The 27,520-nt window shown below is 42.7% G+C and overlaps 2 protein-coding genes across 12 annotated transcripts in view; one reads left to right on the forward strand and one right to left on the reverse strand.

The window, feature by feature from the left end:
- Positions 1-3,680: 3,680 nt before the first annotated feature.
- LOC137438131 (uncharacterized) lies at positions 3,681-23,831 on the reverse strand. Of its 5 annotated transcripts, XM_078766555.1 has the most exons (13): positions 23,736-23,831; positions 21,855-21,967; positions 21,542-21,689; positions 19,189-19,242; positions 19,000-19,091; positions 14,969-15,052; positions 14,800-14,855; positions 14,625-14,696; positions 12,981-14,524; positions 11,989-12,655; positions 9,251-9,379; positions 8,989-9,110; positions 8,808-8,871 (listed from the first exon to the last, which is right to left on the reverse strand). In XM_078766555.1, the coding sequence occupies exons 1-9, from the start codon at positions 23,740-23,742 to the stop codon at positions 14,215-14,217; spliced, it is 936 nt and encodes a 311-aa protein (XP_078622681.1). In that variant the 5' UTR covers positions 23,743-23,831; the 3' UTR covers positions 8,808-8,871; positions 8,989-9,110; positions 9,251-9,379; positions 11,989-12,655; positions 12,981-14,214. The 5 variants fall into 5 exon arrangements, with proteins under 5 accessions (XP_078622680.1, XP_078622679.1, XP_078622681.1 ...); XM_078766557.1 differs by lacking the exons at positions 8,808-8,871; positions 8,989-9,110; positions 9,251-9,379; positions 11,989-12,655; positions 23,736-23,831 and adding an exon at positions 23,042-23,154 and having other exon boundaries at positions 13,109-14,524; XM_078766558.1 differs by lacking the exons at positions 8,808-8,871; positions 8,989-9,110; positions 9,251-9,379; positions 11,989-12,655; positions 23,736-23,831 and adding an exon at positions 23,064-23,155 and having other exon boundaries at positions 14,096-14,524.
- A 351-nt stretch (positions 23,832-24,182) lies between these two features.
- LOC137438132 (uncharacterized) overlaps positions 24,183-27,520 on the forward strand; it is a 65,023-nt gene continuing 61,685 nt past the window's right edge. For 6 of the 7 annotated variants that reach the window (XM_068133099.2, XM_068133102.2, XM_068133100.2 and 3 more), the window contains exon 1: positions 24,183-24,266. The gene's annotated coding sequence lies outside the window, so the exon portion shown is untranslated. The remainder of the gene's footprint in view (positions 24,267-27,520) is intronic. The other variant, XM_068133103.2, reaches the window with a different exon arrangement.

The following is a 27,520-nucleotide window of genomic DNA, read 5'->3' on the forward strand; positions in this document are numbered from 1 at the left end:
ATGACGTGGGTGTGACATTGTGCTTTGATGTTCCATCTCTGCCTCCTTATGAGGATTGATGATAAATTTGGTGATGGCAAATTTTGAAGTAGAGGGATTGTGGAGACGAATTTGGTATAGGGGAAGTATGGGGAAGACGTGACAGTAGTGACGAATTTGTAAATGTGTAGATTGTTGTACATATGGGGTAAGGGCAAGGGTAGGGTAGGTGACAGGGGGGTGACGTACGGTAGGGACGAGCTTTCTCACTTCGCCCTCCGTACGCATTTCGCCTTGCATTGCCTTATTGATGTGTACCCTTGTGACCTTACCCCTCGCTCAATTGTCTTTCCCCTTTTGTCTCCCACATGACCTGTGCGCCAATGGGTGCCGAGGGGAGCGTGCGTGGGTCGGCCATTGTGCGCCCGAAATTCCCAGAACCAGCTGTCTGCATCGATGCACCACATATCTGTGGCCGAGCACCACTTATGGACCCCATGGGTTGGGGCATGTCCCCTCTGCTGGAACCGGCCATGAGGGCCCGAAATCTTGCTGGCGGACCTTGGCCACAGGGCACCGATGCCCCACAGGTGAACCACACGTAGTCGGCCCCTGTGGGCCATAAATAAAATAAAAACGGACACGTTAGGTGCATTCTTTTATTGCAAATAGGCCGCCAGTAAGCAAAGCAAAAGAATGACAACATCTGGAAGAACAAATAATAATAACCAGCAGAGGGAGCCGAAGAGCAAGAGATCACCTGCAGGGTTAGGGGTTGTTTGGTTATTTTTTATTGTTGAACACTTGAACAGTGATGACTGCACCGATTGGTGCTTGGGGCGTGTATTGGTGCGTTTTTGGGTGCTTTAATGGTGCATTGATGCAGAGCAGACTGTCTCCCCTCCAGAAAGAACAATCACAGGTCCTGGGTTAGTCTTGTAAATAAAAGTAGCGTCAATTGTAAATAACGCTTCCCACCGTCAGTGTATAGTTTGAAGACCATTCCGCGATTAGGTTAACTGTGGGCGTAAGTCTGTTAGGCAGGGTGCAATGGAGCAGCGGGACACATTTATTTATGTTTTAAAACTGTCGCACTCAGGGTCAGGTTAAAAATAGAGGGAACTACACCTACGTGTCACACTAAAAATAAAAGTTGTAGGCCCGGGACGTGCCTAAGAGGAGGAGGGTGCAGTGTTGCGGAGATGAGGACTGTATTTTTTGTTGATTGTGTGCTGTACTATTATTATTATTTGTTATTCTGCGCCCCCCTACCTCCGGAGCTGTGTAAAGGTGAAAGGGCATCCCATAATTAGTCCACAAGCATACACGTCAGCCAAGTAATAGAATACCCCTGTTGATAGTTATCTCTTATTCTGTGTTCTAGGGTAAGGCTGTGTCTCCCATTAATTGAAGTACTCCATTGCACCAGTGAAAGAGAATAGATCCCCTTTCATTCCCATCCCCAAAACCTCCATTTCCTATCACATCCCCCTCTCGTCATTGCTGAGCCCTCGATTCCCAATCACCTCCCCTCCAATAACCGCCATTGACCACGAGGCAGGGTCGGAGAAGAAGGGCGTGACTCCACCTCGTCATAGAGGGGAGGAGGGGCGTACCCGCCCGTCGTCATCGAGGGCGGAGCCCGAGGGTCGCGCGACCAACCAGGGCCGAGGTGAGCACCCCGATGGGCGTGTCCAAAACGCCGGCGGCTAAATCGCTGGAGGCGCTATAAAAGGCGCAAACGGAAGTGAGTCGTGAGTTGGTCTGAGTTGGTTGAGAGTCGGTCGTCAAGTGGAGAGTGGTGAAGAGTCAGTCAGTAGAGGTGGTGGTCAAGTGGTTGCGTTGGTTGCGGTGAGGAGTCGGTGGAAAAGAGTGAGGGACCAAGAAAGAGTTGAGGGTGTGGACCAACGAGTCAGACAAGTCCTGGAAACGCAGCGGAGGCCGCAGCAGCAAGAACACCCAACAGCCAAAGGGGCCTGAACGGCGGTTTGGAGCAGGGCCGAAAAGGAACGGCGGCTGCTAAACGCGCCGGTTGAGCTGCAGGACCCCCTTGGACCTTTCCTCTCCCTCCAGCCATCCACCTCCTGCCTTTCCACCCTTCTTGTGTACGTGAGATTGTTTTGTTTGTTCTGTCCCTGGGTATTTAATTAAGTCTGTAGGTAAGCTAAAATTTGCACTGTGTCACCTGCGTCTTATGTGTTGTAAATAAACCTTGATTGCTCCTTTTTGCTTGTGTAAATAATAAATCCAATTACTCTTCTGTCCGTCTATTCGTTTTTTATTCCTTTTCCTCTTTGCATTCGTCGTTTTAGTCTTTTCCCCTCATTGAGCAGCTGCGGTGCGATCGGGCCAAAGTCCTGGGTGAATCAGGTGAGTCAGGGATCCTGTAACGGTCGCGGCAATACCACCGCTCGGTAAATAACATCTTAATCCGCGATCAGTAACAATATGTTTTATACCTCTCCCACCTCCCCCCAAGCCCTTCCCCTCCCACATTTCTCCCGATGTCCATGCTCTCAAATGTTGTGTTTGTGTCCTTCCCCCTCTCTCCCCAACTTGTCTACCGCTCCCCTTATTTTCGTGTTTTATGTGTCGGTTTGACTTTTTGTGTGATTAATGTTAGCTCTTTCACGAGCCTCGATCTTGTATACAAAAAATAAAAAAATAAAAAATTCCTGCAGGTCGCACAAGATCTGCCAACAACCCTCTTCTGGTGAAATTGACGAAATCAAGACTCTCTGCTCACCTTCACTCTTTCATTCCTCTTTACTCCCGCCTCTGGAACAAACTCCCTCACTCTCTTCAATCGCACTCGGATGGTGGTTAAAGTTAGCCTTTGCAATAGCGTGTGTATTATTAAAGATACATATACGTATTTGCATATATTTACTGTGTCCAGCCACCGGGACACACAGCAACAGGTTGCATGCAAACACCGGGGGGTCTTTAAAACAGCTGTTCACCACCATCTCTTGTCTTCCCCCATCCAAAACCTTGATCTTTTCTACCCCCGTTAATTTCTGAAATACCGACTTCTTTCCTGGAAGTCCTAGCAGTGTCCATGTGTTTTATACCTCTCCCACACCCCCCTTCCCATGCCTCCTCCCCCCTTCCCAAGCCTCCCCCCCCTTCCCAAGCCTCCTCTCCCCCTTCCCATGCCTCCTCCCCCCTTCCCAAGCCTCCCCCCCTTCCCATGCCTCCTACCCCCTTCCCAAGCCTCCTCTCCCCCTTCCCATGCCTCCTCTCCCCCTTCCCATGCCTCCTCCCCATTCCCAAGCCTCCTCCCCCAAGCCCTCTCCCTCCCACAGATCTCCCGATGTCCCTGCTCTCAAATGTTGTACTTGTGTGCTTCCTTTTCTCTCCCCATCTTGTCTCCCACTCCTTTTATCATATGTTTTATGTGTCAGTTTGTCTTTTTGTGATCAATATTAGCTCTTACACGAGCCTCGATCTTGTATACAAAAAAATATATATATATATTTATTTTCTGATTAAAAAAAAAACAACCCTACGCCCTTGGTGTGCTATAAAAGGGGTTGTTAACAAAGGATCGAGGAGAAATATGAGCTGGATGACTTCATCCTGTAATTGTTGATGTGTTTTTGAGTATCTGTGTATTTCTGCTGTAAGTAAAGTCATAATCCCCCCCCTCCCCCCCTTGAAGGAAATAAATGCTTCATAGTAAACCATGACAAAGTGGAGGACTTTGAATGATTTATTCTTCCACACTAGCAACGTGGTATATTTTGCCTCTAAATCAATATTAATGTAAAAAAAAAGGTTCATATGATTCTTCAAATCAGTATGAAAACAAACTGGCAATGTGGTATTTTGCCTCTAAATCAATAATATTAATGTAAAAAAAAAAAAAAAGGTTCATATGATTCTTCAAATCAGTATGAAAACAAACTGGCAATGTGGTATTTTGCCTCTAAATCAATAATATTAATGTTAAAAAAAAAAAAGTTCATATGATGATAAATGAAAAAAACTTGATGTTCATTCTTCTGGGAGAGGATTTCCAAAAGCATCGAACCAGTTTCCATGAGTTGCTGTGAGAGGTCAGAACAAATGAATGGATATTTGAATTAAAATAAAACAACATCACTGTGATCACTTTATGAAAAGGTCAGTTCATGGTTAACACATATAGCATGATTATTGATTTTGCACATCTAGTTTGCATCATTTCTGGGGGGTGTGCCTGTATCACTCATGTGGTAAAGGGAGTGGGACACAAGAAGGGAAGAGAGAGGGAAGCACAACAACAGTAGGGAACAGGGATATCAGGAGATCTGTGTAAGAGAGAGGGTTGGGGCGGGATACCCGGGATAAATAAGATGGACACCACAAGGGCTTTCAGGAAAGAAAACAGGGAATTTGAAGGAGGTCGATTTGGGGTGGATTAACCGGGGGTAGAAAAATCGAGGTTTTGGATGGGGGAATATATGAGTTGGTGGTGAACAGCTGTTTTGAAGACCTGGAGGGAGGGGTGGGATTGAAGAGAGTGTGGGAGATTGTTCCAGAGGAGGGGAAAAGAGTAATGAAAGAATGAAGGTGAGCAGAGTCTTGATTTTAACAGTTTCACCAGAAGAGGGATACTGGCAGATTTTGTGCATCCTGCAGGAATATTTGTGGGACAGAGCACAGACAGAGCAGAGGGCACAAAAGGCCAGAGAGGAGTCGGTAGAAGATAGAAAGATAGCCAACCTGCCTGCGGTGAGAGTGAAAGACCCTCAGAATCAGCTTCATCATGGGAGATACCAATGATTCTAAAAGCCTTGGTTTCTACAGCGTGAAGCCGAGCTAGGTGTAAGACAGGTGCAGCAGCCCAGAGGGGAGAGCAGTATTCCATCAAGCTGTGCATGAAAGCTTTGTATGTGATGAGAAGCTCAGAAGTACCCGGAAAGGACTTGGCACGATGAAGGATGCCCAGTCGGCGACTGGCTTTGGAGGCCAGTTTGGAAATGTGGCTTTCCCAGGAAAGATCATCGCAGAACTCATTCGAGAGGATTGTTGAGAAAGTAGATGGGAGGGTTGTCCAGTCGGTCTTTTCGGAGAGACAAAGTGAGAGTGTGAGATTTGTCAGGATTGAAAGACATGTTCCACTTGTTTGACCAGTCTGATTTTAACCAGGTCTGCAGAGAGTGAAGAGGCTGCAGACTGCCGATCTGAGGGATGAGATATGGAGCGGCAGAGAGTGGAGTCAATAGCAAAAAGATATAGAGGATTTTCCAGAGAGTCATAGAGATCATTGATGAAGATTAGACAAAATACAGGGCCCAGAACAATGCCTTGAGGAACTTCAGCTTGGACTGGAAGAGGAGTCGACAGAATTCCATTTAGAGCCACACGTTGACTACGACAGGAGAGGAAGTCCACCAGCCATGCGTGGAGATTTCCATTGATGCCATAAGAGGAGAGTTTGGTAAACAGGGCGGGGTGCCAGATCGTATTAAAGCCACGAGATATGTCAAAAAAAAGAAAAAAAAGAAAAAAAAGAAAGGGAGACAGCTCTGATTTCCTGTTTGGCATTGAGGACCTCCATTCATTGTTGAGACAGCAGAAGCAGAGTGTCCTGGTCTGAATCCAAAGTGATGATCAGAGATCAAGCCATTGGTGAAGAGGAAGGATTAATATCAGAAGTGATGATGGATTCCATGACCTTGCTGATTATTGGGAGCAGGCTGATTGGTCTGTAGTTGCAAGGATGTCTTTGCAACTTTTTTGTGTAAAGCAGTGATGTTAGCTGATTTCCAAGCAGATGGTGGATGATCCTGTGCAAAAGTGAGGGGGAAGAGAAGTGTTTACTCTCTCATACGTCAGATCTGGATCTGACATGAACCAAAATATAATCGGCTTGTTCTTGTCACTTACCCAACCCATCCACCTAGTTTTGTCGTAAGCCATCCACACCTTTTTGAAATATCATGCTACATATCGTTTTTGGCACTATCACTCAAAGGTGATGAATCACTTAAAAAAGAAATAAATTCTCGCACCTCAATCCGGATCTTCACCAAAATCAAATCATTTCGTCTGTGCGACATACCCAACCTCCACCAAATTTCGTCCGAATCTGTCCACAACTTTTGAGATATCTTGTTCACAGACAAACAACCAGACAGGGGTGAAAACATAACCGTCATCCAGCTTTGGTGGCGGAAGTACTAAAACACAACAATCTCTCGTCATCATGAGTGGTGTTTTGGGTCTTGTGGACATTCTATGCATAGCTAGTTGGTAGATGAGAAATAGCGTGTACCACGTGCAGTTTTCCAACACGAATCTCAGCTAGCAAACTGATGTTTGTAAAGGTCAGGAGGATCGGTTCGAACGCTGGGCCAATGTCAGTGTGGTAGCGGCGTCATCAGTCAGGATTGACGCAATTAATATTCGATACCGTTTTGTGCAATGTGCATGAGGAAATTCTGTTTGGCTTCCAAAACATGATACAGTCCAGATTCTCACATGAGAATTGCAGCATATAACACAGAACCCACATATCATTAACTTGCCATCCACAGAAAAGGGACTTCTGGCCTATCCTACCAATCTGCACAAAGATATTCCACCTGAACCTAATATTCCTCACTCAGTCATCAATTTATATCTGCCCACCCACTCAAGTCCTTCCAATATCTTGCCCTCATTCTTTCTAATTATCATTGTGCTCGGAGGATCACAGTTGCTCTTACCTGAACACACAAGCAGGTGTGCTTCTTTGCTTTTATTCTTGGACTCTTGAGGAAACGTAATCGTTCCAGAAGGTACTTCGTAAGGTGATTTCGAATTTTCTTTTGAATCCTCGTGGTTAGTTGAGCCAAGTGCTCTTGTCTTGAAGTTGGTGGAAGTTATCCCAGCACAAAGTCTTTTGTTCCGCGTATCATGATATGCATGTTCCGGGTATCTTTTAATCGCTTCACCTGGGTTACGGGTATTTCCCAGAGGGTTTACAAACTGGCTAAATGTATTCTTTTGAGCATATTCGAGAAAGGATAATGTTTTTTCTGGAGCGTCTCTTGAGGAATGGTGAGAGGCCTGTGATATATCTATTGCGCACCCCTTTTGTAAAAACTCTGCACTTAATGGGAGGGTTCTTTTGGGTGACACATCCTGTATCATTCTTTTTTCTTCTAAATATTGGCTTAAACCCGGGTATATTTCTGTCTGACTACTTCCCGTGTTCGCAAAACTTTCATTTGATTGTAAAAGTACGACTTCGCTATCTTCACTTGACGGGTGACACTGAGGGTGAGGTGGAATAGTAGAAAGGTCGTCATTTGCTTTGTCCAGACAGGCCATTACATTATTCTTCTGATTTTCATCATTTGAAAATGATCCAGATGTTGCTTCTGAATGACTGTTTGCTTTTTGACAGACCTGTGCAGGAGAAAAACCGAGCTCTATTATTCACGATTACAATTCACTAGCAATAACAATGACACTGTCAGTCGAAGTAAATAGGTCTTACATTTTTGAAATCTGTTTTGCTTGTGATTAGATTTTGCAGAGATTTCTGGATTCCTTTCGCCAAGTCTTTCGAATACGTAGCCTGAAAAACAAATCATTTTGTCAGTGAGGTCGGTAATGCGTCCTCTGCACCATGGACAATCAATCCCCTTATACTTGAAATAGTTTAAAAAGGCTTTACTATTGGCCTCTTCCTACATGAGTTATAGTAATTAGCTATTGAAAGGGATGAGAGGAGTTGCTGTAATCGGTCTGTTTGTCAGTGAGTGTGTGAGTCCGCATGCAGATTGCACGTTCTCTGATCTAATGTAATCTATATACCCCGGCGGGGTTCTGCATTGTTAAATGCTCTGTCTTGCTACCTCCATGCTTAAAAAAAAAAGGTGGGATATTTTAATTGGCTCTGTCTGCCTGTCCGTCACACTATCTCCTCCTAAATGGTTGTGCAGAAATTCACCAAACTTGGTAGTTATAATCACCACATGGCAAGGCATGAGAGCAGCATCATTTTTGGCACGCCCCTGGGGTGGGGTCGAAAGGTCACATACCGAACTAGAATGGCACTCAGTGGAGAGCATACCTCCACCAGGTGAACAGTTTACGTTTTGTATCCCACTTATAGGTCCTATCTGGATCCAGACCTGAACCTTAATCTAATCAGCTTGTTCTTGTCACCTAACCAATTTATGCACATAATTTTGTCATAACTCGTCCATAACTTTTTGAGATATCCTGCTATGTATCGTTTTTGACCCTATCTCCCAATGGTGAAGAATCACTTAAAAAACTTACAGTAGCCGGATCCGAATCCAGATCTTCACCAAAATCTAATCATTTCATCCGTGTCACATACACTACCTCTCTGCAAAACTTCGTCCAAATCCATCCACATCTTTTTGAGATATCTTGTTCACAGACAGACAAACAAACAAACAGACAGACAGACAGACAGGGGTGAAATCATAACCTCCATCCACCTTCAGTGGCAGAGGTAAAAATGCAATTGCAGACACATTTTAAATGAAACTTTGTATATGCAGTCAACATTAGGGGTGCATGAAATTTTTAACGATTTTTGGGATTTGACCTCCCGTTCATGCTCCAGGGGTGGAGACTTTGGGTCACGGGTCAAAACGAGGAAATTTTTTAATTCAAAATTTGATATTGGGTAATTCCTGGTGAAACCTTTTGCCATCATTCAACTTTGCTTCAGGTGGGAAGCGTGGGGATTTACGATGGTGCAACATCGACCTCACTCTAGTTGTCATTGTGATATACGTATTGTCCATATGAATGAAAGTTATTTACCTTGAACATTTGCAGACAGTTGGTACGAAAATATCCATTTGTGCTACTAGCCACAATGGTGTGTATGGCCTCTGTGATGATGGGAATTGCTTTCTCTGCTTTCAAATGCAACTGTTGAAAAAAAAGAAAAGAAAAGTGTAGAATTATAAAAGTAATTTTGAATGTATGGTTGGTTAAAATCGTTAATATATTTTTTTCATTTAAATGTACAACAAATGATTAGCTCACACTTTCTTGCTTTTTCTTTAATAATAATGTTCTTTTTATTGCATTGCCGATTGCTTTTTTGATATTGAGTATGTTTGCTGGAAGAACACGTGCCAGAATCTGCACACTCTTCCTGAAAAAGACTGGAAACAATAATTGATTAGGAAACAGTGGAAGTATCACATGAAACTTTTTTGTAAAACCATTGTTTGCATTAGCTGCTGTGGAAAACGCATTAAGCAACCAAAAGACATTGTTGTAGGGATAAATAACTCTGTAAGACCTCTTAACTCAGGTAAGCTGGAAGGCACTGTCGAGGTGAATTCAAAGAACAAGAATACCAACAATGATGATTGGTCAAGATCAGTTTCAAATTCGTTTGTGCTGAACACGATGTCAGGATCAACAGTTCCTGCGAACAAATAATGAATCGTACCATAATTTGAGAAGTGTGTGTGTCTATTTGAGTCTGGCAAGGCTCTGTACACTCCTGAAAAACTAGATGGAATAAGTAAAAAATTGCTGGATGTATTAGACATGTGCACTGGAAGGTTGTACGCAGTAAAAAAAAAAAAATTACTGGGGATTCAGGGTGGGGGGGGGGGGGTGACCCCAATGATCTCCAGATACAAATGTGTATTGTATACTGTAAGGAAAGGATATTCTGCTAGGGGGTGATTAAACTGTTTTGAAAAACTTCTTGTGTTCGACAGATTGTATAACATGTTGTCCTGAACAACATAACTACCTCTGAGCCAGGGTGACAAGTACACAGTGTGCTATTACATTTAGTCATACAGATATTAGATAAAATCAATATATAATATATTAATAATTTTGACTGCCCTCATACTTTATAGTTCCTATCCTGCTTATGCCTAGACTCAGAAGGCAGCGTGATGTTTACAGATTTCATTCCAAAAAAAATCTCAGCAAAGTTAATGACCAAGTTTGTGATTTAAGGGTTGATGCCTACCTTCAAAAGATGAGTCGCTCATTAAAAACAAACTAGACACATCGAAATCACTCCAGTCTGCCAGGTTATGTGGGTTTTCAAAAAAAACTACAACATCTTCCTTAAGCCGTCTCCACTTCAATGCTGGCAGGCTTGCTGGGAGGTACACAAACACTTTACATTGTTAAGAAATAACATTGTACAAGATTCATAAAAGATAATAAAATAAATAATTACATCAAAGGTGTGCCAATAAAGGCTGGACTATGTTTATTTAAAGTGAGATTTAAAATTTTTCACTGAACTAAAGAATGAACGATGCTTGTCCCTTTACATTGTGAGGCAACACACTTAATGGTCCAGCCTTTACGGAGTGTCTGGGTAAGGAGCTGGAAGGAATGCTTCAGAACTCAAATAAAAAACGAGAACGGCACTCGGTAGAGTGCATAGTCTCGCCTCACACACTCGTTCTGAACAAAAATACCATCGTTAACTGAACATGCTACTATTATGGCCCATTGCTGTTATGGCCCATATACTCATATCATCCATGCACCCTATCCCTGGTGTTGGCTTAGCGGTTAGGGTGCCGGCTTGGGATCCTAGGATCCTGGGTTCGAATCCCGGTCGATCGCTGAATTAACGCCAGGGGGGTTGACTCAGCCTGTCATCCTTCCGAGGTCGGCAAATTGAGTACCAGCTTGCTGGATGAATGATCACGGTGTGTACCCCGATTTAGAATAGGTACACCGAATATCCCTGTGACCGAATATAGAATAGGTATCCCTGCGCATCGTAAGAGCGTGACCAAGGGTTGGTGTCAGGAAGGGCATCCGGCCATAAAAATATGGCCTCAAACAGGGAACCATGATTGTCATGGGGCCCGCAAGGCTAACCCCTGCTCTAGCGGGGAAAATGGCCTTAAAACGATCATTCATTTCATTCATTCATTCATTCATTCATCCATGCACCCTATTAAGTCACGTACATTGCCGTTATTCGTAGCTTTATTGATTGGTTATTAGGATATTTAACAACCACCTTTGTGCATATTAAGGCTAAATTGAATCAATTAAAGTAAATATGAAAAATAATTACAACTATATTCCCCATGGCTATTCGATCATATGTATGAAGTTTTGCATCAATTTGTTAAGTGGTTCTAAAGAAGAAGATTTTAAAAATGTTTTTATTTTCAATCCAATATGGCCACGAGACCACACGACGCCATATATTTAATTCTTCACTCGCATCAGGTCATAGATCGAGCCTGGTGTTGGCTTAGCGGTTAGGGTGCCGGCTTGGGATCCTAAGATTCTGGGTTCAAATCCCGGGTCGATCGCTGAATTAACACCAGGGGGGTTGACTCAGCCTGTCATCCTTCCAAGGTCGGCAAATTGAGTACCAGCTCAATGGTAATTCCCAGTGTGTCGCAAAAGGTGACCAACAAGGTTGGTGGCAGGAAGGACATCCGGCCATAAAACATTGCCTCAAAAAAGAGGACCAAGGTGCCCGAAAAAGGCCAACCCCTGCTCTGGGGGGAAAAATGGCCTCTAAAGGTGGTTCTATCAGGTCGTAGATCAGATATACAGTATGGAGTTTCAGATTTTTTGGACAAGGATTTTGAGTCAACCAATTATGGCTGGAATACCAACTCACGGATGATATAATTGTTATCACCCTATATAACGCATGGGGAGTTGATGACATATGCCAAGGTTCAATTTTTTTTGTTGAGTGGTTTCAGAAAAAAAAAAGTCAACTTTTTCCTTTAATCCAAAAAATGCTGCCATACCATGTGACCAATGATGTCAGAGTTATCAATAAAATATGCTACATGGGGAGTCCCTCCTATGTTTAAAGTTTCACATTGATCGGAGTGCAAGAAACCAGGATGACAGTTTGTAGCTGAGCCCAGATTGAAACCCAGGTGATTGTCATGCTAAAGGATATAGACTAGTGGTGGGCAACCCAAGGCCCGCAGCTCATCTACCTGTGACATCCCTAGTTTTACATTTTACACGGACCAGATTCTGTGAACAAATCTATGAAAGATCCTGAATCACCAGTTCTTGTGAATGAGACTTGCACCACATCTACAAGGGTATCTGTAAGAAATGTAAGAATCTCAACTCTGATGAGATCAAAGGAATAAGTTCATCTTAAGCACAGCAGGGTTAGTGCCAAGGTTATTGTAGACCCTGAGCCACATACAGTCTTACAATATCAACATCTATGCCAATGGAATATATAGTTATTTTAAATTAAAATGTATCATTTTGGCTTGTAAATGGGTATTGAAGAGCTTGGACTTGTTGGAGGGCCAGACCTGTAGCCCTATAATTATCTAAGGTTGCGCACAACTGGCTTAGATTCTAGAACCTACTATTCTAAGCAACTTTTTCCCCTTCATTCATAGATAAGTCGATTTGGAGTACAAGACGAAGCTACATCAACTACGGTAGTTTGCAAAACTGTCAGGACAATCGAGGTGTTATTTTCACACACACACACACACACACACACACACACACACACACACACACACACACACACACACACACACACACACACACACACACACACACACACACACACACACACACACACACACACACACACACACACACACACACACACACACACACACACACACACACACACACAATCGATGCCTACGGTACTTCCAGGGTCATGAACATTATTGAGCCGTTTTGTGTATATTATTTGACCCTGGTGTTGGGTTAGCGGCTAGGGTGCCGGCTTAGGATCCTAGGATCCTGGGTTCAAATCCCAGTCGATTGCTGAATTAACGCCAGGGGGGTTGACTCAGCCTGTCATCCTTCTGAGGTCGGCTAATTGAGTACCAGTTCACTGGTAATTCCCTGTTTGTCATTAAAGGCGGCAAAAAGGGTTGGCGTCAGGAAAGGCATCCGGCCGTAAAACATTGCTTCAAAAAGGGGACCGAAAAACAACAACAACCACGGTTCCCGAAAAAGGCCAACCCCCGCTTTGCGGGGAAAAATGGCCTCTAAAGGTGGTTTTATTTTATTTGAACTAGCCAAAACCCGTGGAAGATCCACGGAAGGGAGGATGTGGTGTATGGATAGAGTGTACCATTATGGATGGCATAGGGGAGCACTCATGGGATCTTCTTCTTCCGTTAAGCTCCAATTTTTTCTCTTTAAGTTTAGTCCAATCAGTCCTCTCTGCTCGAAGTGCTCAGGCCATGCCTTCCCGCTCTCATACTTTTATTTCCGTTCGGTGTAGAAAGAGATTGACATATCGTTCGTCTGTTTTCAGCTTGTTATCTTTAAGCTTCCTTACGTCTCGCCACCTGCTACACCTCTCTGAGTTACGAGGATTTATGCAACGCACCCCGAGTATCGCAACGTCACTCCATTTAACTTTATTAAAATGACGATAAAGCCGTTTCCTTATATATCCTAATTTAAAATGTTCAAGGGAATAAAAAGACCATTTGGTTCACACCACCCATGTTCACACCACTCGACTGTCCAATCAGCGGACGGCTCGCTTCGCCTTTGCCCAGCAGACGCCAATACGATGGCGTCGTAAGATGGCGTCGTATCGGCAGTTAATCGGATGCTTTTGGGCCCCAACGTCGGCTAATTCAGATTTTTAGAGTATGTCTGTACGTGATAAACAAAGAGCGCGGTTCGTAGATCGAAAATCCATGAGTGCCGTGGGCATCGGGTCACTGGGTGCGGCGTAAAAGGGATAACAAAGTCGAGTCCTTACGGTATTATTATATAGATTCGTCTGTGGGATGACTTTTTGGCTAAATTAGGAATGTAAATATTTTTTAACATGTTTGTTATCATATAGAGAGAGGAACAGAATTTTAAACATTACATTTTGCCAGTCTGCGACACATTTCTTACTGAATCCATATTTCCTGTATTCAGCCATATTCCCGCCATTTCCTCAGTGAACTTAACGACTTCCAACTTAAAGGCTGCCATGTACGGCTTGCGTGACTTTACGAAAGGCATGTTGAGATGATGTAGTAAGGCAATGATTTCCGTAGTGTGTTCTAAATTAACAATTATACAATTTATTTTAGAAAAAGCACTTTGATAAAAAAATAATTATGCAATTGAATATCTTAAACCAAAGTTAAGACGATTCTGAGTACAAGTCGAGCCCCGGACTTCTGGGAAAGAAAGTATCAACTTATACGCCAAAAAATACGGTAATTCCCATTTTGACTTTGCTCTTTGAACAAGGTAACCAAATGTTTCTGTGATTTATATGATGTGTCCAATTTGTCAAGGATCCCCATCATTGGTGGCCTCTTCCATAATCCATAACACATACTTCTGAACGTGACCATCTTTGAACTCAATCAGAGGAAAGGATATTTTAACAAAGGAAAAACAAGGCATCGCCGTAGCTACGGTGTTCTGCGTAGAGACAACAGCAGTAGCTGGAATGAGGCGAATAACTTGGTCATAGCTCTGTCCATCCATCATGTATCCATCGTCAAAAGTATGTTCATCCATCGTACAGGGTATTTGCACAGAGCAGGCCTTGGTCAAGAATATTTTGTTACAAGCCATACCAAAAGATGGGTTAACCCTGTTGTAAGAAACCAAAATAAGAAGTGTTATCATACATGATGCAGAATATAAACCTGATAATATAAAGGAGTAAAAATGAAATGCCCATCAAAACGTACTTGCTGTAGTGCTCAATATTGGTTGCAAGCATTTTGTTATCCATGATCTTGCTTTGCATTTTGTTGCAGTTTCTGTTCAGAAATATTGGTGGATTGAAACAATGTATTATACCATAATATTTGTACTAAAGAGCGTTATTTGAAATTGCGTAAGATTGATAAAAAAAATACGTACTTATATGTGGTAAGTGAATTCTCCCCATTCACTGTAACGGAAAGTATAACGAGCATCTGCAGGACACATAAAAGAAACAGCTTGTGAAATGCACAGATCATTATAGGATTAATAAATAAAAGAATGAGTGTGTTTGCCGTTTACGTCTGATGTTGAAATAACATTCTACCTCTGGGTGTGCGATGTTGATCCTGTGAAGGCACTTGCTCATGAAAAGGCATTCAGGTAGCATGTCACATTTTTCAGCACTCACCTGGAATTTATAAAACAGAACTTCATCTTGGGAAGTGTCGTTTCCCACATCACTGCCCCAAAGATGGGAAAATGTTTTTTTTGCCTTGTTTTGTTACAGTTCCTCATGCTGAGGAACTTTGTACATACCGTAGAACAAGGAAAACCAAAGGTGTCAGTGCACATTGATATACGAATATACATTGTCATGACAAACTGGAATATTGGGAGACAAGTTGTCATGACGTAAGTGTGTGATATTATGGTACACGGGCTAGCAGAATGGCCTAGACGTATAGTGGACATTACGTGCTAAAATAGGGTGTTGACTTCAAGTCATGATGCAAAGGTCTCCTTTGGCATAAAACTTCCTTAGTGCCCTAGGAACAAAATTATCCAAAGACACAAGTTGTATCTTAAAATCCAAGATGGCCACTGTCAGCCATCTTGGAAAATATGGCCAACCCATAGTCGAGGAAGCAATCGTCATATAAACTATTGTGATACATGTTTCCCAGGTAATTTGAGGCCACCTAACTCATTTCTGGCATCACTTCTGCATCTCGGATGCACTTAAAGGTCAAATTGGGGGAAAATTTCAAATTATAATTGTTTATTGGTTTCATAACGTTATTTATTGGTTTTCACATACAGAACACAATATTTGGTCAGGTAATTTGTGGTAATAAGATAGTTCCTTATTGTATATCTAAATAGTACAATAGGCACATAGTATACTCGACCAATAACTAGAAAAATTCAAATATACAATAACACAATGTAGTAACAGTGTAAGCAGATTCATGACATTATTTAGTTCAGCTAAGTCCTCCATCTAACTTTCCAACGTCTTTCTAACTATCTAACATTCAGCCAAGTCTTCTATCTAACTATCTAACTAAGCTAATTCCTCATCTGTCTGTACCTCACACATCATACCAGTGTTGGAGCATGAACGTTGAGAGCTACAGAGAAACATGCATGGCTGCCCCTGCATGCAGCACTTACAAGGAGCCCTACAGTCTGTCTTACACTGACAAATGGCAAGTTTCTTGAAATGGTGGGATTTGTGGTGTAGCCTGGAGTTGGCGCAGACTTGGGTGATTCTTGCTGCCATCCCCATTCCTTTGGAGAGTCTGGAGCTGGAGCTTTGTTGAGCGTATTACCCCACACGTGTCCACTCTGAAGTCACAAGAGAAAGAATTGAATAGTTAAAATAATGTATAAATAGGTGGGCTTAATACATGCGTGAAGACGTAAATCTGCTGCCCAATGGATGTTACAACCTTGGACTTCTCAGATCCAGGAGGTGGCCGATCGATACCTGGTCCATCAAGAAGCATGTGCAAGAATGATTTAATCGTGGGTGGGATGGATTCAGTTTCACTTGAGGTTGAGAAGGAGTCTTTGAAAGCCTGCTTCATGTGGAGATAATCTCGCGGGGGATCTTGGCTGCTTTGTGGAGGGTGGAGACTTCAGTTGATGTATTGTCTTTCATGTCAGCTATAGCTCTGGATAGATCATCGTCGAAAACAAGAGACCAGCAACGGTTCATTTGTACTGCCTTGATGTCAGGAATCATGCGCTCAATATCCTCTCTAAGGCGTGTTGTATTACATTTGATGTCGGGAAAAGCGAAAGCAGCAAGGCGCTTGTCATAGACTCATAGAGGGTCATAAAGTGAGCCATTGCTAGCGGCTTCCCTGAACCACGGTTATCTTCAATGAAGTCAAGTAACTCATTGAGAACATGTGCTCGTATCACCTGAGTGTTATGACTCTGAGTCATGTCACATCCAACCTTCTCCACTTTCCTGTACAGCCGAGTCAGGCACGCACGATGATAAACAGCATTAATAGCGATCAGCAGAAAGTTTACACAAAAGTCATCAGCAGAAAGTTTACACAACAGACGTTTGTCGCCTAACACTCGAGCACAATCCTTGACTTTCTTATCCAAGCCAAGAGTAGCAGCCTTCCTCAGCTCTCTCTTTTTGCCCACTTCGTCACAAAAGAGACATGGAGTGTCGACTGGTTCGCTGAAACATTTAGAGGGTGAGGGTGAGGCCTGTGTAATGGACCTGGCACCACTGTTCATGCGGCGAGTTTTCACTGGGCTAACTGACTCTTCTCTTTAATGCTTATTGCTCGCTCTCTCCACTTTTTGATTGTCGACAGCATTCCTGCAAGATTTGTGCCACACTACTTGATTAAACATCATCAGCTGCACTATATTCTGAGTACTACCACCACCACCACCACCACCACCACCATGTTATCTATGACGACAAAGTCAGGCAGTTCACCTAATTCCTTAAGTTCCTGGATATTGTCCACAACTTCTTTGTAAGTGGCTGAAAGTTTGTCAGGGTTGTTTCTCAATTTTACAGATGATGAGGGATCAATAGTTGCTTTATTTCTTTCGTCTGATTGACATATGTAACATAAGCTCCAGTCACGAGTGTCCATGCTAGCAGGCGTGGTTTTACAGTTGCCAGTATTCATTTTGGATTAGTCATTTTGAATCTGAAACATAGAAACGTATGTAATGGGTCATTTGCAGCAAAAAATTGAATGAGAAAGTCTAACTTCCTTTCTCATAAATAAAATGTTATCAAAATACCCCAAAAGCCTGTTGGCATTAATTTTATAAAAATGTCGAATTTATGTTTCATTTACCTGACTTTACCTTTAAATGCATCCACAATGCAGAAGTGATGCCAGAAATGTGTTAGGTGACCTCAAATTAGCTGGGAAACATGTATCATAATAGTTGCTATGACAAATTCTTCCTGGGCTATGGGTCAGCCATGTTTTCCAAGATGGGCGATGGCAGCCATCTTGGATTTTAAGATAAAACTTGTGTCTTTGGATAATTTTGTTCCTATGGCCCTAAGGAACTTCCATGCCAAAGGGGACCATTGCATCATGACTTGAAGTCAAAAAGCACTTGGCATGTCCACTAGTATGCACAGTCACTTCTAAGCTGTCCAGCCTGGGTTTGAATCCCGGCCCAGCTATAGACTGTCATACCGGTGCTTCACAGGCAGGGTGATTCATCAATGTGTGTGCTGTCCCTCAGATGGAAATTAAACAGGTGTCCCATCTGCCAGCATTCTTTGTGAACGTTAATGATCCCATGGTGTCCTTCGCGAAGAGTCGGCAAGTTATTGCTGGCACCCTGAACAAATGCCAAATTCCTGCCGTAACCAGCAGAGGGCATTGCATCAGTGGCACAGCTGTGCCCTCAGTCAATGATGCTACCCCACAGCCTTGTGATTACATTACCATTACAGTAAGCTTTCAAAATTTGCTGAAGCTATTTGTAAAATTCTTTGCATATTATATTAAAGTGACCCATCCATGGCTAATAGCGTAGAATAATGGCATTACAAGACAGACTGAGCATTTTCCTCAAGTCAATGGCCAGGATATGCGTGCAGTGAGATATACTGGCTCTTGACTCTCTGCGTCTTTACTGGCCCAAATTATTTGCACCGTCTTGTGGAGTCGACCGGGGAAAGTTTTTGGCCCAGGTCTTTCATGAACCAGTTGGCCAGGCCTAATGTGCGACTGAAGGTGGTAGGAAATGGGAATTTTGCTAGAGTGTTGACAATAGCTAGCCTACTCTACTCTACTCTACTCTACTCTACTCTACTCTACTCTACGCGAAGGACACCTGGGGCGTCTTCAATGTCTAACAATGATCCTAGTGCTGGTGACAGGCGGGTCCTCTGGGTTACCATCCTCCTGATAGACGGCACATACATTGGTGCATTTTCCTGCTTGCAAAACACCTGGGTGACAATTTATAGCTGGGTTGAGATTAAAACAAGGGCTAAATAGGTGAAAGGTGAGTACACATACCTCTAGGCCATCCTACCAGTCCTTTCCTAGCTCTAGAATGGTGAGAAATATTCAGCACTGCATCTCGACTGAAATTACTTTGAAATTTAAAAAAAATTCTTACACAGAACCGAGATGTAATACATCGTTCATCGTTCACCGAACACAATTCGTTTGTAGCCTCAAAGCCATGATGTCGGAAAACCACAATAATTTCTGGAACAAAAAGATGGCAGATGAACAATAAGATTTCCCGTACAATCGTTGCAATAATAAAAAATAATGTACTGAAAGGAATAACATTTTTGCATACCTCGTTGAAGTTCAAGCATTGCTTCCTCAGAGGACCAAGCAGTTGAATACACCACTGTTCACAAACAGGAATGAAAGAGACATTCACAATTTGTATATATTTTTCTATTGTGCTGTACAGCCTGGTGTTGGCTTAGTGGTTAGGGTGCCAGCTTGGGATCCTAGGATCCTGAGTTCGAATCCCGGTCGATCGCTGAATTAACCCCAGGGGGGTTGACTCAGCCTGTCATTGTTCTGAGGTCGGCAAATTGAGGCTGAATCTTTTTCTTTGATTCATTTTGATGATTGCTTGCTTATGTATTTTATGATTCATTTTATGATTATGATTATGATTCATTTTGATGATTGCTTGGTGCTGCATAGCACCGCATGAACCCTCATTTTGCATTTCCCCTTCACGTTGTAAATAATAAATTCCCATCTCGTTGAACTCTCTTTCCAATCTTCTGTGTCTGTCCTTTCCCTCCATTGGTCCAGCATTGCCCGCACTTCGGTTAGTCTGAGAGATTATCATTCTCCAATTGTTTGGCTCTCATTCAAGTCTGGTATGCACTAGCAGTTGTTCGGCCGCCCCAATTAAAACAAGATTAGTGCACAACCGAGGATGCGTCCTCCGGCTGTGAGACCACATGACCTCTAGGTAAACAGTAATTGGACAGAGGACCCTGGACCACATGGTTGACTAATTGACGTTCTTGATTGCCGAGCAACCCACCGTGACACAAAGTTATTCATGCTCGGTGGCCTCAGGCCCTGTAAGTCCGAGTCCCCTTATAGTAGACCCGAAAGACGTGGCTGTAACAGTATTTTAGAGACATTCATATGTATTTTATAGAAACACTTATTTACTAACGTAGACGTACTTTATAAATGCACCAATGTTCTTTATAGACCCACTCACATTCTTAATAGTACATCCTTTATAGACATTCTCGCATTGTAATATTACGTACTTTATAGAGCTACTCGCATTCTAATATTACGTACTTTATAGACCTACTCGCATTCTCATATTACGTACTTTATAGACGTGTTCACTTTCTAATAGTACATACTTTATAGACATTCTCACAATATAATATTACGTACTTTATAGACGTACTCGCATTCTAATATTACATACTTTATAGACGTACTCCATTCTAATAGTACATACTTTATAGATGTGCTCACATTCTAATATTATGTACTTAATAGATGTGTTTGCATTGTAATAGTACGTACTTTATAGACACGGTCATCTTGTAATAGTATGTACTTTATGGACATTCTAATTGTACATAGGATACTTTAAAGAGGTACGAGGTTGAAAAAAATAACGTGTAATACTGGCTACCACCAGGTAGCATTTGTGGCCTACATTAGCACATTATCTGCAGACAGACAGAAATGCAATACCCTCTCCTCTCTCCTCATTGGAATATAAACAATAATTTTATGTCACAACTTTTGAAACTTAAATATATAAGGCTTATATTTATTATGTCTGTATGTAGGATGCACCCCAGCATCTGCTTGCAGTTTGCAAGCATGTTCTATCATAGAGTAGACAGGCAGATTCCACTCTCTGTCGGTCATTAGTGAGCCAGATGGGTTTTTATATGGGAATTCTCTCTCCAAAAGTGTATAATCCAAATTTATTAAACTAGTAAACCCACACCCTACAGGAGTGACAGGAAGAGAAATGTTATTATCCTCTCTGGAGTATATACATTACAGTAGATCTAGGCTCAGGCCTGCTAGTCTTTGGTGGATGTGATAAGCATATAATGCCTCAAGGATGTCGGGATCCCTATAGATTTCTTTCAGTTTAGTGGTAAACAGCAGTAACGACTGTTTAAAAAGGTAATCATGTATGTTTGTGGTTTATAATATTTTTTACTTTTGGTAGGCTTGTCCCAGAAACGCCACGATAAGCTATTTATACATGTTAACACGGTGTTTGTCCAAGAAGGAAAACCCCTTGTAAAGGGGTGATATTATTCATATTAATATTGTTTTGTAATAACAATATTATGCTATTTTCATTTGTGTTATTAATTTTGTTATTAGAAGAGGCCTTGGAAAAACGCCACAATAAGCTATCTATACACCTTAATACAGATTTCGCCCAAGACAGGAAACCCCCTTGAGGAGGGGGGCCAATGTAGTTGCTACAACCTTCATCGTGTGACCCTTAGTCCTACTGTCAGGTTTGCTTGAGATTGGAAAAGTAACGACCGAATGTACCACAGTCAGAAATACACCGAGACAGACCGAAAGCAAATTGCGTATTTTAGTATGGCGATGGCGCTACCTTTAGGCATTACTTACTTAAACCCACATCCTCCATTTGATTTGAGCATGACACATACCTGATATTTCAAACTGTGGTTTCAGTAAACCATACTCCTCACCAGTGGTGCGTACATACACTGTAAGCTTACAACTCGAGTTACGTTTCTCTGCACTCTTTAATCTCCTCTCTGTAAGGTATTTCTGCAGTAGGAGGCATTCTATGGCCTTCAGGTTCAGGTGAAAAAAGCAAAAACAATCAATAAAACGGTTTTTAGTAACAATCAAGGCATAAATCAATAAGAAACAAATAATTATCGAATATAAATAAGTGATTATTGTAAAATGCATTATTGTAAAAGATGTATGAATGGTATTAGCAATGAAAGCCACCTCGCCAATGGCCGTTGCCACGTGGGTCGCCATGATCGCTGGATTGAAATCGCTCCCTCTTTGGTGTCGTTGGTCATTAATCTTGACAATAAATATTCTTGACAATTCAGCATCTGCAAGCAGAAAGTTTGTGGTAAATATAAACACATGATATAACGTAATGGAAATGTACCATTTTTAACCAGACTCGTTGGGCGGTGTTATGGTTTAGACTTTGTGCGTCTGCCCCGAGTCTGGAAGGTCAGCGGTTCGAAGGTGCAACTCCGGTCGAGCCAAACCAGACTTTTAGAATGGACCGTGCTGCTTCATTGGTTGTCCCTCGGCGTTTGAAGCAAGGATCGTGAATAGAGCATAGACAAACCGTTGGTTGTCAACCATTGTGCAGGCTCAATGAGCCTAATGCTCAGTTGAAGTTCACTGCGAAGGAACTCGTTTATTAGTTGCGAAAATCGAAGATTTTTCAGGTATATTGGTTGGTCTTGTGCGTTATCCTGTCTGTCTGTTTGTTACTTGGCAAAAAATGTGGTTTTTTTTTGCCAAGTAGGTTGATCACTCCGGCTTGTGTGTTTGTCTGTCCGCTCACTTATACTTGCCCACAGGTCACAATTTTAAACTGATCTTCAGGAAACTTCAACAAATGGTAGAGTCGGTGGTCTGACAGAATACTATTTATTTTTGAGGTCAAATGGTCAAAAGTTCAACATAGATAGACCAAAGGTCAACCACTTTTTTTTCAAATTTCTAAAATCCTCAATTTTAATCTGATTGACTTGAAATTTTAAGAGGATTTGCATATCTGGTTGCTGAATTCGACCACAAAGTATTTTTGAGGTCAACTTAGGCCGAATTTCGAAAATCCTCAATTTTCATCCAATTCATTTGAAATTTTAAGAGGATTTGCATATCTGGTTGCTGAATTCGACCACAAAGTATTTTTGAGGTCAAGATCGGCCAAAAGGTCAACATCTAGGCCAATTTTCTAAAATCCTCAATTTTCATCCAATTAATTTGAAATTTGAAGAGGATTTGCATATCTGGACACTGAATTCAACCACGAAGTATTTTTTAGGTCATCATAGGCCAACAACTTATTTTAGGTACCGTATTTCGCAAGTATCGTGCTATGCACGACATATTTCTTGTGTATTTATTTCTCTATCAACATATCGGGATGTTGTAGTGGTTACCTTATTCACATGTCGCGGTTACCTTATTCACTTTTCGCGGTTAACTTATCCGCATGTGACGGTTACCATTACGATGGGTTTGGTCTAACCCACGCACACGGGCGTTTCGTTGTGCCGTCGTGACGCACGCGCGGCTGTTGGAGCCACGCCCTCCGAAGAGGGTGCTTGGTTTTATATAAGCTGTTACGACTTCCGAAGTTCCGTTCGCTTCGCTAACTTCGCTAGCAGTTGCTGGAGATTTCTGTACAATAAACAACCTTTTGTACCCAACGAAATGGCCTCTTCTTATAGTCTTCGGTAACCGCTAAAATGTAACGTTTGGTTACACCAACACACTAACACAGGCAGATTCATTAGGATATTATGACAACAAACAAGAAGAAATGGTAACTTAAACGTCAGCCTTTGTGGAAATAAAAGAGAAGAATAATAAGTACCGAAATCAACACACACCGAAAGAGAAAAGAAGAAAGAACGAGGAAAAAAGAGGAAAAGTAAAGAGAGATCGCGTGAGAGGAACAGACTTGAGATCGAGAAAAAGAAAGGACGCAAAAGCAATACCCCTCCCGCCAATTAGTATTACCTGCGCACTGAATACCTCAAACTGCAGCATTATTCATGATTTTGATACATACATCTGTTATTTTACTCATACTGGACATATATAGTGTTTCCCTTCATCCCATACCCTCACCTTTCATAATTCATCATAATTTCACGTCTGAACCACTGAAGTGAATTGAAAATCAGTGGTCTGAACGACCGATAACTGCATTCCTTATTTATTCCTATCAAAGCAATAAACCCTGTTGTTATTTCCTTGTGTATTTTGACTTTTCGATTTATTTTCACCTTAATCCTGGCGAATCTATGAGTTTAACTAAAAAAACATTTTCAACGGAAAGCAAAACGACGAAAATTGTTTTAGGAAGTTATACACCGCCCAACAACTTTTATTCTCGCGTGACGACGATTCAACATCATATTTTTTTTATTCTTAAGGGAAATTTGCGACGTCATTTATCATAGCTTAAGGGAAAAATATACAAAAACGAGCTTAAATTTTCTTAAATCGTGTATCTACAACGTCGACAGACTGTACCGGAAATAGCTGGACCTTTAAAACTCCCCCCCCAAAAAAAACCCACCCAATCTGAAGAAGAAGAAGAAGCGGCAAAAGAAGAATTCCATTTGAAGGTGTTTCGGTGTTGTGGAAGATGCGTTGGTAAGGCGGTTAACTCTTGCGGTTTCTCACTCTGAATACTTCATTTATTTTGAACCGTGTTACGAATGTTAAAAAAAGAAGAAGCTATTAGTATTAACTGCTTTCTTTGCAGTTACTACTTGTGGTTACTACGTAATGGGGCACTCGTCCAAATCGTAACGCTTGTCTTGCTTGGTTAGTGAATTATATATTTTTGTTTACAAAGTCGAGACCTGCGGAGAAGCTAGAACACTTTGGGTGGTTCTCTGAGTAGCCAGAGAGAGGTTGACGTTCACAAGCATCAGATCAGATGAACCAATTGGAGAGGAGGAAGAGTAGGAGACATTTGCGGGGAAGGTAGTCATCGCGAAGTCCAGAAGGATTTGCTATTTGGGAGAAATCTCGGTTCAAAGTTCACAGATGGAGTCGCAGGGTTCTTCGCTGAAGTGCCATAAGATGAAGAAGTACCATCTTCGTAAGAGAGTTACCCCCCTCCCCCTCCCCCTCCCCCTCCCCCTCCCCCAGACAACTTGCATGGTGACAAATTGATGATGAATGATGATTGATGGCATGTAATGATCTTTACAATAAAACTTTAAGAAATGTTCGTTCGCAAGCATCAAACCTCATCATTCTATCCCATTTCATTCATTTTTTATTACGGTTTAAATTTGGCCGGGAGGGCTCTGGGTGGGGGAGAGGGGGGGAAACCTGGAGGGCACGGGACGAGGGGGAAACCTGGAGGGCACGGGACGAGGGGGAAACCTGGAGGGCACGGGACGAGGGGGAAACCTGGAGGGCACGGGACGAGGGGGAAACCTGGAGGACATGGGATGATTGGGAAGCTGGGAGTATGAGGAGGAAAGCTGGGAGGACGAGGGGGAAGCTGGGAGGGTGAGGGGGAAACCTGGAGGGCACGGGACGAGGGGGAAACCTGGAGGGCACGGGACGAGGGGGAAACCTGGAGGACATGGGATGATGGGGAAGCTGGGAGTATGAGGAGGAAAGCTGGGAGGACGAGGGGGAAGCTGGGAGGATGAGGGGGAAACCTGGAGGGCACGGGACGAGGGGGAAACCTGGAGGACATGGGATGATGGGGAAGCTGGAAGTATGAGGAGGAAAGCTGGGAGGACGAGGGGGAAGCTGGGAGGGTGAGGGACGAGGATGGATGCTGGATGGGCGTGAGATGAGGGTGAGGGAGGAGGGTGGGTACTGGAAGGATGGGGATGCTGGGTGGGCGTGCTCGCCATCCCTGCTCCAACAGCATCATCATCTTCAGCCTGGTGTTTGCTTAATGGTTAAGGTGGCTGGCTTAAGATCTTAGGGTCTTGAGTTCAAGTCTGTCGGTACCTTTAATTAACACCAGGTGGGTTGACTCGGCCTGTCATCCTTCCGAGGTCGGCAAAATTAACACCATCTTACTGGTAACCAGGGGCACTGCATCAGCGGCACAACCACACCCCCAGAAAATGATGCAGCCAATCGGCCACAGGCTGCATACAGATAAATCAAATCTTCTTTGGCCAAGTCTTGTGTTTTATATTTACTGTACAGTATGTAATATATATATATATTTTTTACCTCACTCACCTCAGTTTTGTAAAAATTCAACTTACTGTTTTGGACTAAATTGAAAGGTCTTGTGTTTGTGTTTATTTTATATTTATTTTACATGTTTATTTCAATTGTGATGTGTATATATTTGGCTGCTCCTCACCTTCCTGTATATTTCACGAAGCCCAGGACCCTAACCCCCTTTTTCCCATTGGCCCTTAGTTTTAAATATCGCTTCATTTTCCAGGAACGTAACCCCCACGATATTTAAGGCCTTGTTGTATACAAAAAATAAACTTTTCAAACTTATCTGATGATAGTTCCAGAATGTAAATAATATACTTTGGGTCAAGAGAGGTTAAGCAGACTTTAACCAGACTCAGTGGTGTAATGGTTAGAGGAATAGGATACAGGTGAGGAGGCCGAAAGGACAAGACTTGGGAGAAAAAAAAGCGAAACAAGGCATGTGGCATCAGAGCAGAGACATAATTTGCATGCAGGCTATCAGAGGACTAGGCCTGAGCCACCAGAACACTGATTTGACAATACAACATGACGAGGTACGATTTAACATGGAAGATTGGATGAAAACACAGGGAAGAAAACGTAACAGAATAGTCATAATGGATGAGGTCTGGAAAACTCAGCTTTGATGAACTGGAAGGAGGAACTGCCAATCTGAGGTTCATGGGCAGCAAACCCCGAACAGGAACTTCTGGATTGATGTGCTGTGTGGAGAGAAATAATGGCGGCCCATCCATTGCACCTTCCACCCGGAGCATGAAACTTAAAATGCTCATTAAAAAAAAAAAAAAACCACCTTTAGAGGCCATTTTCCCCGCAAGCGGGGGTTGGCCTTTTTCGGGAACCGTGGTTGTTGTTGTTTTTCGGTCCCCTTTTTGAAGCAATGTTTTACGGCCGGATGCCCTTCCTGACGCCAACCCTTTTTGCCGCCTTTAACGACAAACAGGGAATTACCAGTGAACCGGTCCTCAATTAGCCGACCTCGGAAGGATGACAGGCTGAGTCAATCCCCCTGGCGTTAATTCAGCGATCGACCGGGATTCGAACCCAGGATCCTAGGATCCTAAGCTGACACCCTAGCCGCTAGCCCAACACCAGGCTCATTATTAGTAATAATTGCAACAGCAATTAGTTCAACAACAAACAACAACATGCATTTTAAGGCCATTTTCCCTGCTAGACCGGGGGTTAGCCTTGCGGACCCCATGACAATCTTCTCCATTTTGCCCCATTGTCTGCATCTCTCCTTGTTAACCCCCTTGCCCACATTTCTTCTTCCACCATCTTTAGCAAAGTCTTTCTCGGTCTTCCCCGTCCTCTACTTCCTTCTACATTCATTTCCATCACTCTTCTCAACCAGTCACTTTCATCCTTCGTCAACACATGACCAAACCATCTCAACCTGTTCCTCTTCACAGCATCAATCACAGGCAATATTCCCATCATCTTTCGCAATTCATCATTTGTCTTCCTCTCTCTCAACGATACTCCGCACATCCATCGAACCATTCGCATTTCCACCCTTTCCAGCCTTCGTTGCTGCTCTACATTCATTACCCATGTCTCGCTCGCATAAATCATAACACTTCTCACGTGCAGCATACACCTTTCCCTTCAGCTTCAACGACACACCCCTCCTCATCAGCACGCCACTCAGTTCCCGAAACTTCTTCCATGCACATCTCACTCTAGCAACC

Source organism: Myxine glutinosa, chromosome 12 (genome assembly GCF_964187855.1).
Source record: "Myxine glutinosa chromosome 12, kmMyxGlut1.1, whole genome shotgun sequence".
In the NCBI taxonomy this organism is placed as follows: domain Eukaryota; kingdom Metazoa; phylum Chordata; class Myxini; order Myxiniformes; family Myxinidae; genus Myxine; species Myxine glutinosa.